General features: G+C 47.9%; 2 protein-coding genes across 4 annotated transcripts in view; one reads left to right on the plus strand and one right to left on the minus strand.

The window, feature by feature from the left end:
* Positions 1 to 8,376, plus strand: part of cpsf1 (cleavage and polyadenylation specific factor 1) — a 94,019-nt gene extending 85,643 nt beyond the window's left edge. Inside the window, 2 exon segments of the mRNA XM_052015499.1 lie at positions 1,277 to 1,415; positions 2,366 to 8,376. Coding sequence (XP_051871459.1) covers positions 1,277 to 1,415; positions 2,366 to 2,413 — 187 coding nt within the window. The 3' untranslated portion in view covers positions 2,414 to 8,376.
* A 1,913-nt stretch (positions 8,377 to 10,289) lies between these two features.
* Positions 10,290 to 17,256, minus strand: part of adck5 (aarF domain containing kinase 5) — a 67,077-nt gene continuing 60,110 nt past the window's right edge. For all 3 annotated transcript variants that reach the window (XM_052015505.1, XM_052015506.1, XM_052015504.1), the window contains 2 exons: positions 13,227 to 13,343; positions 10,290 to 10,953 (listed from right to left, as the gene is read on the minus strand). In XM_052015505.1, the coding sequence (XP_051871465.1) occupies positions 10,848 to 10,953; positions 13,227 to 13,343 (223 nt within the window). In that variant the 3' untranslated portion in view covers positions 10,290 to 10,847. The remainder of the gene's footprint in view (positions 10,954 to 13,226; positions 13,344 to 17,256) is intronic.

Raw genomic sequence — 17,256 nt, forward strand, 5'->3', positions numbered from 1 at the left:
CACAAAAAAAGTAATCAAAAGACTGGTGAAAGAGATGGAAATTAAAGGGGTCTCAGAGGAGGGAACGGGTGAAAAGATTTGGGGAGGGGATTCAGAATTGGGCACGTCTGCGGCTGACTATAATTCGGGATGATCAGAAAATGAGAATTGGAGATTGGAGCTGTGCAGGGACAGTGGAGGAGCTCAAGACTGGAGGATGTGCAGAGATGGAGGACGTGGCCATGGAGAGGGTTGAAGGAAAATGAAGCAGCGTTAAGATGGAGTGCAAGTGCCCGGGGTGAGGTGTGAACAGCATGGTGCAAATTCGGATGTAGGCAGCAGTGTTTTGAATGGCCTTTGATCTGGAGAGCAGAATGAAGGTCAAGCTGTTTCCGTGCTCTATGGTTCTATGTCTGCAGGTATGGTCCAGCCTAAACACACTGCTGCTGTGCGAAAGGTCCTTTACCCTGCAGCGGCAGAGGCTGAGGGGAGACCTGATGGAAGTTTATAAGATTGAGAGGCACAGATAAGGTAGACAGTCAGAGTATCTTTCCCAGGGTTGAAATGTCTAATACCAGAGGGCGTGCTCTTAAAGCAAGAGGGGGAAAGTTCAAAGGAGATGCACAGGGCAAGTTGTTTTACACAGAGTGGTGGGTGCCTGGAACGGGCTGCCAGGGGCGATAGTGGAGGCAGATAAGATAGAGGCATTTAAGAGGCTCTTGGATAGGCACATGCCTGTGCAGAGAATGGAGGGATATGGACATCGTGTAGGCAGAAGGGATTAGTTTAATTAGGCAGTTAATTACTAGTTTAACTAGTCTGGCCCAATGTGGTGGGCTGTGGAGCCTGTTCCTGTGCTGTACTGTCCTGTGTTCTGAGACCGGTGTCTGTTGGCCTAGTCTTCTTACACTAACAAAGGCAAGGAGGAGGGTTTCAGCAGCAGATAACGAGAGGCAGGGTTCTGTTGTTGAGCTGGAGGTGGGTAGTCTCGCTGGTTTGTAGTCCAGAGCTCGGCTCTGTCAGAAATGTGACCAGCTTCGTCAGTGCCCTTTCTAGAAGTGGCAAGACCTCCCTGTCTCGTTCTGTTAATTACTTGATAATTGCCCAATCCTACTCGCGCTTGAGAAGGTGGTGGTGAGCGGGCCTTTTGAACCACTGCAGTCAGGGAGTGGGGATCACTGAAGGGCTTCCCTGGGTGGTGTGCTCACCTTCTGGAGGAAGGTGTGAGCACACGGTCCTCTGCCTCATAGACTGGCTCACTGCGGCTGTGTGTTCCTAATGGTATTGTGTCCACCAGGATGTTACACTGTGACCGACGAGCCCTGCAGAACGCCGTGCGCAACATCCTGGATGGTGAGCTGCTGAACAAGTTCCTCTACCTGAGCACCATGGAGCGCAGCGAGCTGGCCAAGAAAATCGGTACAACGCCAGATATGGTGAGGGCGCGGCAGCCACGGGGTTAATGGGCACAAATGGTGCAATGACGTTCAGCTTTGGACACAAGGGCTGGGGGGGGGGTGGGGATTGTGGTGTGGGAGATTAATGGTGCCCGGTGACTGGGGTGTACAGGGTTAGTGGTGCCCCGGTGACTGGGATGTACGGGGTTAATGGTGCCTGCTGATTGGGGTGTATGGGGTTAACGGTGCCCCAGTGACTGGGGTGTACAGAGTTAATGGTGACTGGGGTGTATGGGGTTAACGGTGCCCCGGTGACTGGGGTGTACGGGGCTAATGGTGCCTGCTGATTGGGGTGTATGGGGTTAATGGTGCCCCAGTGACTGGGGTGTACAGAGTTAATGGTGACTGGGGTGTATGGGGTTAATGGTGCCTGCTGATTGGGGTGTACGGAGTTAACGGTGACCAGTGACTGGGGTGTACAGGGTTAATGGTGCCTGGTGACTGGGGTGTATGGGGTTAATGGTGCCTGCTGATTGGGTTGTATGGGGTTAACGGTGCCCCAGTGACTGGGGTGTACAGAGTTAATGGTGACTGGGGTGTATGGGGTTAATGGTGCCTGCTGATTGGGGTGTATGGGGTTAACGGTGCCCGAGTGACTGGGGTGTACAGAGTTAATGGTGACTGGGGTGTATGGGGTTAATGGTGCCTGCTGATTGGGGTGTACGGAGTTAACAGTGACCAGTGACTGGGGTGTACGGGGTTAATGGTGCCCGGAGATTGGGATGCGTGTTGCAGTTGGCAGCTTCCGAATCTGATGCCCTGCACGTGTCGGCTGTCCCTGTGCAGTGGGATCTCCAGCTCAGCCAGCCCCCTCCACTGAGCAGTCTGATCTCTCGCCCAGACCGAGCACAGTTTGGCTGGGGGTTGCCCTTGCTGCCCGAGTGCCTGTTTACAGCGGTGTTACATTCTCCCCACCACCTTTCTTTCAGATCTTGGAAGACGTGCTGGAGATCGATCGGGTGACTGCCCACTTCTGATTTCAGACCGAGAGCCGACGGAAATCCCAGGGACATTGTTGATGACTTTAACCCTTGCGCCAGCGTGTGTGCGCTTTCTAAAGTTCACAACGTGGACACAAGGGTGGCGGCTGGAGGTCCTCCCTTCTGCGACTGAATCTCGAGCCGCAGAAGGTCTGAGGCAGATTTTAGGACTTGATTTGTTAATGTGAGTTAGTTTGAATGCATTGTGCATGTTTTTCATGTTTAAAATATTTTGTAATGCAAATGAGGTAAAAAAAAGATGTTATTTTTTAATCTGGCCCATTTTCATCATTATCTTCTTTTCCATCTGAAAGTCCTGTAAAGATTCCAAAGGGATTGAAAGCTGCACGTTGAGAGGAATGAGAGACAGAGTAAACTTGGCTTCCCTGCCACTGGTTGCTGACGTTAGGTGCTGGAGCCTTCTCAGAGGCAGCACAGAGCCCATTTTGGCCAAATCCCCCTCCTCACCTGTTCTCAATCCACTGCCTTGTGTAAGTCAACTTGGCTTTGCAAAGTGTTCGGACTGAAACCTTTCTTGGCACCTGTTCTGTGTACAGTGAAAGAGCAGGCACCCACAACTAGAGCAGAAAGCTCCACACTACCTGTGAAAGGTCCATTCCTCTTTAGTACTCTCTCCTTTCTCCTCTTTGTGCCTTTCCAAGAGTTAGAGAAGAGCACTTAGCATCTTGATTGCATACCCTGGATTGCAAGGCCCATATCTATCACGATACACTGAAGGGTAGCTCCCAACAACCGTCCTGTCTTTCCTTATGCATTTCACCCAGGTTAGAAAACCTCTTCACAATTCTTTTATTGACAAAGCAGCATTTAACCAACACCTGTTCCTTCTGTAGTCTCTCCCAGTCCTATTCCCACCTGTTATATCTGCATACCTCCCCCTCTGGACCGCTGTGCATTGTTAGTTATTTGTTTGACCACTGGTGAGGGCCAAGTTCTGGAATTCCCTCAAAACCTCTCCACCTCAGAGTTGTAAAGCTACACATTACAGAAAACAGACCCTTCAGCCCAACTTGTCCATGCCGGTCAAGTTGCCTACCTGAGCTAGTCCCATTTGCCTGTGTTTGGACCATATCCCTCTAAACCTTTCCCATCCATGTACCTGTCCAACTGTCTTTTAAACATAGTAATTATACCCGCCTCTACCACTTCCTCTGGCAGCTCGTTCCATATATCCACCACCCTCTGTGTGGAAAAGGTTACCCCTCAGGTCCCCTTTACATCTCTCCCCTCTCAATTTAAACCTTGTGCCCCCTAGTTTTGGACTCCTCTACCCCGGAGAAAAGACTGTGGCTAATCACCTTATCTATGCCCCTCACGATTTTGGAAACCTCTTCTCATTTAAGACGCTTCTATAAATCCAGCATCGAGCAAACCTTTGGTTCAAACGTGGCATGCATTGTCTCGCTCCTACTCTGCTGTGTAAGATCGTAGCTGATCTACCTCAGCACCACTTTCCTGCACTAACCCCGTATCCCTGATTCCCTCAATATCCAAATATTTACTAGATGAAGCATCTCCACCCGAAACGTCGACTATCCATCTCCCTCCACAGATGCTGCCTGACCCGCTGAGTTCCTCCAGCGGTTAGTGTGTCGCTCCAGAGTGCAGCATCTGCACCCTCTTGTGTCTCTGTCTGCCAATCCTTGCCTTGAACATCCTCCACAGTCCTCGGGTCGAGAATTCCAGGGATTTTTATGTCTGTCCTGAACACCTTATCTCCTATAGTGAGGCAGTGACACCCCCCACCACCACACCCTCCCACAACACTGTAGACACCCCAGCCTGTGGAAGCATCAAGCCCCGTCAGGATGTTGCGTCTTTCACTGAGATCATTTCTCTAAACTCTAGATGCAATGGGCCCCAGTTGTATACTCTCTCACAAGGCAACCACCCTATCCCCTTCACCCCAGCAATCCATCTGGTGAACCTTTGCTGCACTCCCTCTATTGCAAGCATTTAAAAGACAGTTTGACAGATACATGAATAGGAAAGGTTTAGGGGGATATGGGCCAACGTGGGCAAATCAACTACCTTAGATAAGAATCTTGGTCAGCATGGACCAGTTGGGCCGAAGGGCCTGATTCTGTGCTGTGTGGCTCTGTGACTGCTTCCTTGGGTTGGAGATCCAACAATAAAGTCATCCAGTTTGCGGCTGCAGACAGTTCCAGCAGTACCTCTCTCCAGCTGGAGGATTTGAGTACAAAAGGCCCACAAAGCTCTCTGTTAACCTGCTGATCTGTGTGCAAGGACAGGCAGGTCTTTAATGACAGTGCCTTTCACTCTCCCGCCCTCTAGCAAGAACGTTTCTGTCGACCAGAGTGGACACCTCCCATTTTTTCACGTTCCATCCACCTCTCCTTCCCCTACTTCCTCAGCCTGCGTGTATCCCCTCCGGCACCTTCCCCACAGCCCACACTGCCGCCCAGCTCTGTATCATCAGCAAGTGTGGAAATCTTGCATCTCTCCTTGTCTGAATCATCGTGAACAGCTGTGAGACCCCAGGTCACAGCCGTCCAGCTTGATAATAAGCCACTTACTCTGGCTGTTTTCCGTTTGTTAACCTACAGACTGGTACGGCCCAGAACCAGGCCTTTCTAGCCTGTGCTGACCTCGATGCCTATCTACATTCATCCGTTTAGCCTGTATCACTCCGAACCTTTTCTATCACATGACCTGTCCAAATGTCATTTAACTGTTGTAATTGTATCTGCCTCCACTACTGTACATTGGGTACATTGTACATGCCCTCTAGCTTTAGACTCTCCTGCCCTGGGGAAAGGATTCTGACCATCTGTCCTATCTATGCCCCTCATAATTTCCTCAACCACTATCCCTCAGCCTCCCCTGTTCCACTGAGAATAACCCCAGCCTATCCAATCTGTCCTTACAGTGACAGCTCTCCATTCTAGACAACGTCCGGGTGAATCTCTTCTGCGCTCTCTCTATTGCTCCTGCATCCTTCCTGTAGTGTGGTGACCAGAACTGTACACAATACACTGAGCGCACGCTCAGCAATGTGTTATACAGCTGCAACTAGCTTTGATGCATACCAGTACATTATTCCCCACAACCTCTTGTGTGACACCTGAACTGAGAGGCCTTCCAAAAGACACCGTACCCTGTTCTAATCACGTGAAGAATCTGTAGCGACATGCTTTCCCTTTTGTAAACCTTTGTCCACTTTGCACAATCTGGTTTTAATTTTCTCAGTGAAAACAAATGGGGCAGCATCTGTGGGAAGAGAAGCAGTTAATGTTTCAGATCCAGGACCCTTCGTCAGATCTGGGGAGGAGAGAAACAAGTTAGTTTTCAGTAGCAGAGTAGGTATGGGATGGGTAGAATTTCTCTGAATGATTGAGACAGGATGAACTACCGGGGCAGTTAAGATCAGATTAAAAATGTAAAGGTGGTCTCTGGGATATGACGGGGGGTTCTGTTCCAGAGAACTGTTTGTAACCTGAACTCTTCATTAGAAGTGAACCACAAACAATATGTGGGAGAGGATCACAGAAACAGCGGTGGTGGGGGAAGAGTGGTCACCAGCCGGCCTCACTGACTCGGTGCTCAGCACTCCCAGCTCTGCCTGGGGAGGGTGAAGAGAAGGCACGTGCACATCCTCCGTTCCCACACTGCAGAAGATGCCTGCAGCCCTGCAACAGCCGGCAAATTTGTCCCGCCGGTCTCCTGAACGCTCGTGTGGGCTGCTCACAAGTCAGCTGTTTGTGACCCAGGGAGGGCAAACTATGCACGAAAAACTGAGCCGAAATGATGAACATGCAAAAGTGACCATTACTGGTAGAGACAAGGAACCAGCGAGTTACCTAAAGCGGGAGATTGAGTTCTGAAGACTGCAACGTGCCCAGGTGGAAGATGAGGTGTGGTTCCTCGAGCTACAACACGGGGCCATGAACAGGTCAGAAGGGGGTGGGGATTTAAAGTGACACATTTTCTATGAGCCCTTTTCCGCTTCCTTAAGGCTAGATTCGAGTGTTTCTGTCAGGCTAAACGTTCTCTGCTTCCCTGTTTTTGTTTCCTCCGTTCCCCAACAGTAGTTGTCTCGCATTTGCTGCTTTACCACCTGTAGGGACAATTCACAAATTTCTGGAATTTGGAAGGTGACATTCAGAGCATCCACCATTTCCAGAGGGAACTCTTTCAAAACCTCTGGCTTCTGGAGATTTATCAGCTTTCAGTCACATTTCTTTCAGAAGTCATCACCACTGCAGCCAGAGATTTGTTGACATCTTCTGTGAAGACACATGCGAACTGCTTTTAATCTCCCTGCCATTTCCTTACTCAGTGGAATTTCTCATGTCACAGTCTGTAAGGGACCCACGTTAACTCGTGCTAATCTTTCCAGCTTTTACAAACTTTTAACTAGGTTACTCATGTATTAAATTTCTCTCTCCTTATTAATTCTGCTTTCCTAATCCTTGGGTTTTTAAATTAGGTTGTTGAAAATTATATGTAGGTTTATCATTGCCTCTCGACACTGCTTCTGAAGAACTCAAGTTTTTTTAATATCTTGACAAATGTATTAAAAACCTGCATAGTTCAAGTTCCTGCTGCTGTATAAAACTTTGGTTGGGCCACATTTGGAATATTGTGTGCATTTCTGGTCACCATATCACACCAAGGATGTGGAGGCTTTGGGAGAGGGTGCAGAAGATTTTCACCTGGATGTTGCCTGGATTGGAGAGTAATAGCTGTAAGGAGAGGTTGGACAAACTTGGATTGTTTTCTCTGGAGTGTCAGAGGCTGAGGGGAGACCTAATAGAAGTTTATAAAACTATGAGAGGCACAGATAGTATCTTTCTCTCAGGGTGCAAATGTCAAATACTAGACGACATAGCCTTAAAGACGTGCGGGGCAAGGTTTTTTTTAAACACAAAGTGGTAGGTGTCTGGAATGTGCTACTGGGGACAAGGTGGACACATACAGCAACATCATATGACTGACGCATGATCAGGCAGGGAATGGAGGGATATAGACTTATGCTTGCTATTCCTGACATTCTTAACCCACACTTAACCCATAATTTGTCCAATTATCCTTGGTGCGTCTGACCCACAGATTAATGCATGCCTTCAGGTAATTGGATTTCCCAGGCTCAATAACATTCTGTTTCTGATGGTACATCTGCCAATTCTACCCCTTGTGTAGGAACATTCCAGTTGTAGGGGCCCTGACAATTTATTCATATTTATCTCTGTATCACTCATTAAAATCTTTCTCTATGTTTAAAAACAAATCCTTAAATGGTCCTGCATTCCTGTGGCATCAGCAGTGTAGACTAAAGATGTGGATTTAAAAGTGCGACCATCCTTTACTAAAGCCCATAACATGATGCCCATCGCAGTATTTGTGACCTAATCCTACCATTAACTTGATAGCCACAGTGAAACCATTTTGCCTGTTGCTCTAAAAGGGATGAACTATTGTTGTAAACTATGAATTCTTTAAATATTGATTATTGCTTGTTTATTCAGTCCTTTCAATGTAGTTTCCTAATCTTCATGGCTCATGTTTGCTTTGCATTCTTCAGACTTGGAACCCTGGTTTTTTGAATGTTCAGCCTAATATAAAATTCTACCATATGATCATTTTCCCCTAAAAAGTTCCTTAAGTACAAGATTAATTAACCCTTATTACACAATACTAAACCTAAAGTAGCTTGTTCTTTCTTTGGGTTCTTGAACAAAATTGCTCTTCACTCTGTGAAATTATCTCCCACTTTTCTGATTGGAAAGTGCTGGAAGTACTCTCTAGAGAAACAGTCAGCTTTTCGGCTCAAGGAGATAAGTGGAGGAGTAGGGAGACACCAAGATAAGTGGAGGAGTAGGGAGCATAGAGGAAATAGAAAGAATGCAGAGGGACCTAGACAGTTTAGGAGAATGGGCAAGAAAATGGCAGATGAGATTCAATGTTGAGAAATGTGCAGTTGTACACTTTGGAAGTAGAAATAAGCGGGTAGATTATTATCTAGAAGGAGAGAAGATTGATAGTGCGGTAGTACAAAGGGACTTGGGGGTACTTATACAAGATACCTTAAAAGTTAACCACCAGGTTGGATCGGTGGTTAAGAAAGCGAATGCTATGTTGGCATTCATCTCGAGAGGTATAGTGTATAAAAGTAAGGAAGTGTTGATGAGGCTCTACGGGGCGCTAGTGAGGCCTCATTTGGAATACTGTGCGCAGTTTTGGGCCCCGCATCTTAGGAAGGATGTGCTGACGTTGGAGAGGGTTCAGAGGAGATTTACGAGAATGATTCCAGGAATGAAAGGGCTTAAGTATGATGAGCGTTTGTCGGCTCTTGGACTGTACTCGCTGGAGTACAGAAGGATGAGAGGGGACCTCGTAGCGACATTTAAAATGTTGACAGGTAAGGATAGAGTAGATGTGGCTAGGCTGTTTCCCTTGGTGGGCGTGTCCAGGACCAGAGGGCACAATCTTAGAATTAGAGGGTACAGTTTCAAGACAGAGATGAGGAGAAGTTTCTTTACCCAGAGGGTGGTGAAATTGTGGAACTCCTTGCCACGCACAGCAGTGGAGGCCAGATCAGTGGGGGTGTTCAAGGAGGAGATAGACAGATATCTAAATAGTCAGGGTATCAAGGGATATGGGGATAAGGCTGGCAAATGGGATTAGAATAGTTTTTTTTTCTCTCTCTCTCTTTTTTTCCCACCCCATTTCTTTTTCCCTTTTCCTTGGAGCAGACTCGATGGGCTGAATGGCCTGCTTCTGCTCCCTTATCTTGTGAAGGATTCCTCATCAGAACTGGAAAAGCGAGAAGTGTATTTTTCATTTGCAGAGATGGGGAGGGTGGAGGTGAGAAGGAATGTGTGTGATAGGATGCAGCCCAAAGTTGTCAAGCGAACAACTAGAGACAAGAGAGAATTCAGTTTTTAGTCCAGAAGGCGTGCCATTCTTCAAGCTTGTGTTAACCTCATTGTAACAGTGCAGGAGGACCCAGGCAGGTCAGAGTGGGAACCAGAAGCTCCGGGTCACTCTTGTGGGCTGAGCATGTGTGCTCTGCAAAGTGATCACCCATTCTGGGTTTGGTTTCTCCAGTGTAGAAGAGACCACATTGTGAACACCACAGTGCAAGTGAATCACTGCTTCACCTGGAAGGATTGTTTGGGTCCCAGGATGGTGGGAAGGGAAGGTGTGAAAGCACAGGGGTTGCATCTCCTCCTCTTGCGAGGGGAAAGTGCTGTCAAAAGGGGAGTGGTTGGAAGAACCAACAAGGGTGTTGCAAAGGGAATGGTCTCCAAATCGCTGGAGGAGGAATGGAAAATGTGCTTGGTGGTGGAACCTGGTTTAAAGTAATCGTTACCTTTTGGTCTCTCCGTCTCCACAGCTAATGTTCTATTTCGGAACACGCTGCCTGTGGGGATGGAGGAGACTGGTATTCTCACAACAGCTGGGAGGGAACTGGACAAGAACTTGAATGGCCAAGTGCTGGTAAATGGGACTGGTGGAGACAGATGCTTGATAGTGGGCCAAAAGGCCTGTTATGTACTGTCTGACTCTTTGCTGAGGACTGGAACCATAGACATTGACTGATACCTCCAGCATTCTCTTATTTTAGTTTTCCAGACCTCTGCAGTCTTTTGCTCCAATTACTTTCTCATTGGATTTTCCCACTCCTCGTGGCGCAGAATCCATTTTTTTTTGAGAGTTATTTTGCAATAGTGGTGTAAATTGAAGTTGATGGCAGGAGGCAGAGAGGGAAGGGCGTGGCTGTGGGGCAGCTGAGAGAACATCGTGGTCGGTGCAGATATCGATGGGCCAAAGGGCCTGTTACCGTGCTGATTACTGTGGAGTATACACACAAACTAAAACCAATGAGTGAGGTTCAGGAAAACATCTTTGCTTAACAAAATATTGGCAATAAAAACATTGTTACTCAAAATACAGTTAAGTACATGATGAGAGTTAATACTTGAGGGGGATGAGATTCACTGGGGCAGTTGGCCTGTCTTTGGGAGGGGGAAAATGAGGGGCTCAGTGAGCTTTGATACCATCAGGCAAAAGTCTGATCCTTAACAGGAGCTCCTTATTCATTGCATTTCAGGACATCCTATCTGTGGTCTATTCAGAAGCAGTGGAAATGCTCAGCCAGTTGGGTACGGAAGGCTATTTGGCTGGGGTGGGGTGGGGAACACTGGTGTAATGTGGATGAATCAGTGTTTACCCAGGAGACGAGGTGCAACCAGGTAGGGATCCATAGCACTCTGGCCCACTGTTCCTTCATCGTCAGCATGGTTCAGTGCCCTCGTTCCCACTGCTGTGAGGTGTGTTGTATTTCAGGCTCCCTTCTGCTTCATGAAGTAAGAAAGGAACAAGTTCACCAGTGAGGTCTGGGGCATCCTCCCAGGGCAGAGGATGACGGGGAGGGCCCAGCCCACTACTGCACCAGGTAATTGTACAGGTCCTCATCAGGGGTCACCAGACCGAAGTAAACGAACAGGCGGAAGATGATCGAGGCAACCTTCATCATGAGGCTTTCTGACCTGCAGGAGAAACAGAGTATGGTCACCAAACACAGGGCCGTCAGCTCCAGCCACACTTCAGAGGGCTCTTCAGATTCCTAGTTTGAGTTACAGAAACAGGCCCTTTGACCCCACTCATTCCTGCTGACCAGGATGCCCACCTAAACTAATCCCATTAATCTGTGTTTGGCCCATTTCCCTCTAAGCTTTTCCTATCCATGAACCTGTCCAAATATCTCAAACACCATAACTGTATCCACCTCTATCACTTCCTCTGGCAGCTCATTTCATATACTCATCACCTTGTGTGGAAAAACTTGCCTCTCAGGTCCCCTTTAAATTTTTCCCCTCACACCTTAAACTTGTGCCTTCTAGTTTTAGACTCCCCAGGGAAAAGGCTGCCCATCCATCATATCTCTGCCTCTCACAGTTTTAGGGTCACCCCTGAGCTTCCTTTACTCCAGAGAAAACAGTCGCAGCCTATCCAGTCTCTCCTTACAACTCAAGCCCTCCAATCCCAGCAACATCTGTGTTAATCTTTCTGCACTTTTTCCAGCGTAATGACATCGTTCCTATACCATGGTGACCAGAACTGCACACACTATTCCAAGTGCAGTCTAACCAACATTTTGTACAACAGTAACATGTACTCAATACAAAAATAACTGTTGGAGGAAATTGGACAGTTGACATCTGGGGTTAAGACCCTTCACCTGGATCTGAAATGTCAACTGTCCATTCCTCTCTACAGATGCTGCCTGATCTGTTGAGTTCCTCCAGCAGTTTGTTTTTTGCCTCAGATTCCAACATTTGCAGTCTGTCTCGGCTATTTTCAATGCCTCAGTCGATGAAGGCAAGCGTACCATGTGTTCCTTCATCACTGTCTACATATCGCCACTTTTAGGGACCCATGTACTTGCACCCCAAGGTCTCACTGTTCAACAGCACTGTCCAAGGCCCTACCATTCAATGTCCATGTCCTGCCCTGGTTGAACTTCCCACAGTGCATCACTTGGCACTTGTCAGAGTTAAATTCCATCTATCATTCCCCAGTTGATTTAGATCCTGTTGTAACCTTAGACAATCTTCTTTGCTCTCCACTACACCACCAACCTTGGTGTCATCTGAAAACTTGCTAACCATGCCACCTCTACATTCTGTTCCAAATTCTTTATATATAACGATCAACAACGGACCCAGCACAGATCCTTGTGGCACGCCACCGGTCTCCAGTCCCCCACTTCCACCAAGCCAATGTTGTATCCAATCTGCCATCTCATCCTGGATCCTATATATTCTAACCTGCTGGACCAGCCTACCATGTGGGACTGTGTCAAAGGCCTTGCTTAAACTCCACAAAGACAACATCCGACACTCTGCCCTCGTCATCCTTTTGGTCAACTCTGCGATCAAATTTGTCAGGCACAATTTCCCACACACAGTCATGCTGACTGAACCTTATCTGTCTAAATGCAACTAAATCCTGTCCCTCAGAATCCCCTCCAGTAACTCTCACCACTGATGTTAGACTCACCGGCCTCTAGTTCCCTGGCCTGTCCTTGCAGCCCTTCTTAAATAAAGGTACAACATTAGCCACCCTCCGGTCTTACGGTACCTCACCCATGGATCACGAAGACAGAATTATCTCTGCCAGGGCCCCAGCAATCTTTAACCAATCAGTCAGGGAATGATCTCGGAGGAACAGGATATTCTTGTTTAGTCTCAATGGGGGAATATAGGCGGGGAAACGAGACACCTAGGGACGCAGTGACCCAAACTCCTGGTAAACAATGAAGCAGAACATGCCGGAAACACTCAGCAGGTCAGGCAGCATCTGTGGAGAGAGGTATGGAATTAACATTTCAGGTTAAGAACCCTTCATCAGAACTGGAAACAAATTGGGGAGGTGCAGGCAGACCAAAGTTAAAAATTATTTAACATCTGACAGAGAGACACAAAAATAGAAACACTTCTGGTCTCTGCAACTTAAAAATGCCTTTTTTCTCACTTTTCCAGTTCCGATGTCAGGTCCTTGACCTGAAACATTGACTGTGGTTCTCTCCCTACAGATGCTGCCTGACCTGCTGAGTTGTTTCTGGCATTGTTTCTCAGACCTTGTTCTCCCTCTTGCTGTGGAGGTGGGGGTGGGGGTGAGGGCAGGGCTGGGTCAGGCAGCAACGGCTGTGGTCATCGTCATGCCTCGGAGACAGTGGTGTCCAGTCTGCTCTGCTCCTGTCCTACATGGGGTGAAGAACTCCCCTCGCAGGTTGTTCCCGTGACAGCTCCGAGCTTACCTCAGACTGATCTCAAACTGGACCCTTGCCCACTTCATTTTCATCCACGTGAGTGGGCCGACAGCCCAAAATCCCCTGTTGTGCTCACTGGAGAACAGGCTCCCTCCTTGGACCGCACTGCAAGGAAAGAGAGGGTTGGAGCTGTGAGCTCTGGAAGTCGTCCCCCGAATAGACTGACCGGGAGCATGGCTCAGAAATTAACAACAGCCGAAATGAACAAGGCGCCCCAGTCTGAGCTACGTCACAAAACCGACCAAAGCCACGACCGGCAGCAAGCCTGTAACTGGGGCTTTATTGGTATTGGTTTATTATTGTCACTTGTACCAAGGTACAGTGAAAATCTTGTCTTACAAACCGATCGTACAGGTCAATTCATTACAGAGTGCATTGATGTAGTACAGGTAAAAACAATAACAGTACAGAGTAAAGTGTCACAGCTACAGAGAAAGTGCAGTGCAATAAGGTGCAAGGTCACAACAAGGTAGATCGTGAGGTCAGAGTCCATCTAAGGGAACTGTTCAATAGTCTTAAGAATGGTGGTACGTGCCTTCAGGCTCCTGTATCTTCTACCTGATGGAAGAGAGGAGAGAATGTCCCGGGTGGGTGGGGTCTTTGATTATGCTGGCTGCCTTCACCAAGACAGCGAGAGGTAAAGACAGAGTCCATGGAGGGGAGGCTGGTGTCCGTGATGCACTGGGCTGTGTCCACAACTCTCTGCAGCTTCTTGCAGTCCTGGGCAGAGCAGTTGCCGTACCACGCCGTGATACATCCAGATAGGATGCTTTCTATGGTGCATCGCTAAAAGTTGGTGAGTGTCAAAGAGGACAAACTGAATTTCTTTAGCCTCCTGAGGAAGTAGAGGTGCTGGTGAGCTTTCTTGGCCGTGGCATCTATGTGATTTGACCAGGATAGGCTGTTGGTGATGTTCACTCCCAGGAACTTGAAGCTCTCAACCCTCTCGACCTCAGCACCATTGATGTAGACAGGTGCATGTACACCGTCCCATTTCCTGAAGTCAATGACCAGCTCTTGTTTTGTTGACATTGAGGGAAAGGTTGTTGTCACGACACCATTCCACTAAGCTCTCTATCTCCTTCCTGTACTCTAACTCATTGCTGTGGGTAGCTGCTGTACATCAATGGCAGTGAAGTCTCATGGATGGCTTCTGTAACTATGGAACCTGTCCCCTCCCCCTGCGTACAGCACGCTTGCCTTCAACGACCAGGGTGTTGAGTATAAAAGCCAGGAAGTCATGTTGCAGCTGCATAAAACTTTGGTTAGGCTGCACTTGGAGTGTTGCATGCAGTTCTGGTCACCCCATTACAGGAAGGGTGTGGAGGCTTTGGAGAGGGTGTAGAAGAGGTTCACCAGGATGCTGCCTGGATTAGAGGGCATGAGCTATAAGGAGAGGTTGGACAGACTTGGGTCATTTTCTCTGGAGCTGAGGGGAGACCTGATAGAGGTTTATAGAATTATCAGAGGTATAGATAGGGTAGACGGTCAGAATCTTTCTTCTCCAGGGTACAAATGTCAAAGATTAGAGGGCATAGCTTTAAGTTAAGAGGGGAAAGTTTAAAGGAGATTCACAAGACAAGTTTTACTTTTACACAGCGTGGTGGGTGCCTGGAACACACTGGCAAGGGAAGGTAATGGAAGCAGATATGAAAGTAATTTGAGACACCTTTAGACAGGCATGTGAACTGGGAGGGAATGAAGGGATCTGGATCACATAGAGGTAGCTGTGCAGTTTAAATTGGCATCTTGGTCAGCACAGACATGGTGGGCCGAAGGGCCTGTTCCTGTGCTGTTAAAAGTTGTGCATGAATTCATATGACATATGGGGTGGGGAAATGGGAGCAACTGGATTCCGCTTGGAGGGTCAGACCGTGCAAGTCTGTTTGCTCTTCTCACCCTGCAGTGGTTCTTCGTCAAATGCATTTGGGGAACCCTCCTGGCTACCACCATCAAACCCCTCAACTGACAAGCTGTCACTCATCTAAGACTGATGGCTTGTAACATTAATGGTTTCTTTCCTTGTAGTAAGTCAGGAAGCGTCTGAATGTTTGAAGGTTCCAGCGAGAGCAGTATTGACGGGAACAGCCACCACACGGAGCGGAGCGTAGTGCCCTACGACGGTTGTTTTAAATGGGGGTACACTCAGGCCAGAAGTCGCAGTTTAAACGAGGACAGCCTGTCACTGTGTGATCTGCCACCACCACAGTCACCTCCAAGCCTGAGGACCATGGGCTGATTTTCAGGAAGTCACATTTCTATCACATACTGCCAGCCCATGAGTATCTCCAACCAGAGAGGCTGTGGCCTCTGGTCTTTGGGATTCTAATTTTGTACACAAATCACTTATCAGGACAGATGTGGTACAAATTCCAGTGTCTAACAATAAATTACTATCACTACTTCTCAAGGTCAGGATTAGTAGAGAACAGCTCCGGGAAGAGAAAAAAAAGATGATCCGAAAACAGCAGCAGTGCCAGAGGTCAGTGTTATCTGAGTTCAGCGACATACACACGTCGCCTGTATCCAAGCTCAGCGAACTGGGTAGAACACAAACAGGTCACATTTTGGCCCAGACAGCATCAGTACACACTAGACCCACAGTTCCAGACCAGGTCACTCCTCGTCACCCTCCATAGTCCATACTGACTACGACAAAACTATCATTCATTCCAAATACAGACAAGATCCTCTTGGGTGTTTGAGGCAAGAGTTACATATGGAGTGGTACACTTGGGGATGGAGGTGAGGGCAACACTAATTGCATGGACATACCGCTCAGCAAGGGACACAGTGTGGGCTTGTCATTACAAGCACAATTTTCAGACAAAGAAATAGATACAGAACAACATCACCAAAGAAACAGTAGCTTTTAGAAGGCAGGATCCATGAGGCGTTCAGAGGGAGGGAGGAGGTGACAATTGTTGGACTGATCACTGTCATTGAGATCAGTTATTTCCATCAGGATTGCAACAAATCACATGGCCAGCAGTACAACACCCGAAGGCTTCAAGGTACACCTCAGTGAGACATAGTCCACATTGTGAGGATGGTGAACCTAACTTCAGTGGTGGGAAAGTTACTGCAGGGGATTCTGAGAGACAGGATCTACAAGCATTTGGAAAGCCAACAAATGATCAGGGATAGTCAGCATGGCTTTGTGCGTGGGAGATCGTGTCTCACCAATTCGATTGAGCTTTTTTGAAGAGGTGACCAAGGGGATTGATGACGGCAGGGCAGTAGGCGTCGTCTACGTGGACCCTTTTGACAGGGTCCCATAAGGTAGACTGGTCTGGAAGACACATGGTTACTTTTCAGATCAGAGGCCCGTGACTGGTAGTGTGCTGCGGGAATTGGTGCTGGGTCCACCGTTTGTCATCCATATTCACAATTTGGACGTAGGGGGCATGGTTAATAAGTGTGCAGATGACACTAAAATTGGTGGTGTGGTGGACAGTGAAGGTTGTCAACAGGATCAAGATCAACTGAGAAGTGGGCCACGGAACGGCAGATGGAATTTAACTCCGAAATTTGGAAAGTTAAACCAGGGCAGGACATGTGCAGTGAACGGCAGGGCCCTGGGGAGTGTTGTAGAACAGAGAGACCAAGGGGTCCAAGTACATGGTTCCCTGAAAGTGGTGACACAGGTAGACAGGGTGGTGAAGAAGGGGTATGGCACCCTTGCCTTTATGGGATAGAGCACTGAGTAAATGAGTTGGGACATCGTGTACAAGTCTTCGGTGAGACTGTGTTTGGAGTATTGTGACCAGTTCTGGTCACCACACTGTAGGAAGGATGTGATTACACTACAGAGGTGGCAAAAAGATTCACAAGGATGTTGCTGGGACCAGAGAGCTTGAGTAAAAAGGAAAGACTGGATATGCTGGGACTTTTCCGTGGAGTGAAGGAGACTGAGGGGTGATTTATATAAAATGATGAGGGGCATATTTAAGTTTTTTATCATAGGGTAGAGAAGTCTAAAACTAGAGGACACAGATTTAAGGTGAGAGGGGAAAGA

This window comes from Pristis pectinata, chromosome 5, assembly GCF_009764475.1.
Source record: "Pristis pectinata isolate sPriPec2 chromosome 5, sPriPec2.1.pri, whole genome shotgun sequence".
NCBI classification, from domain to species: Eukaryota; Metazoa; Chordata; class Chondrichthyes; order Rhinopristiformes; family Pristidae; genus Pristis; species Pristis pectinata.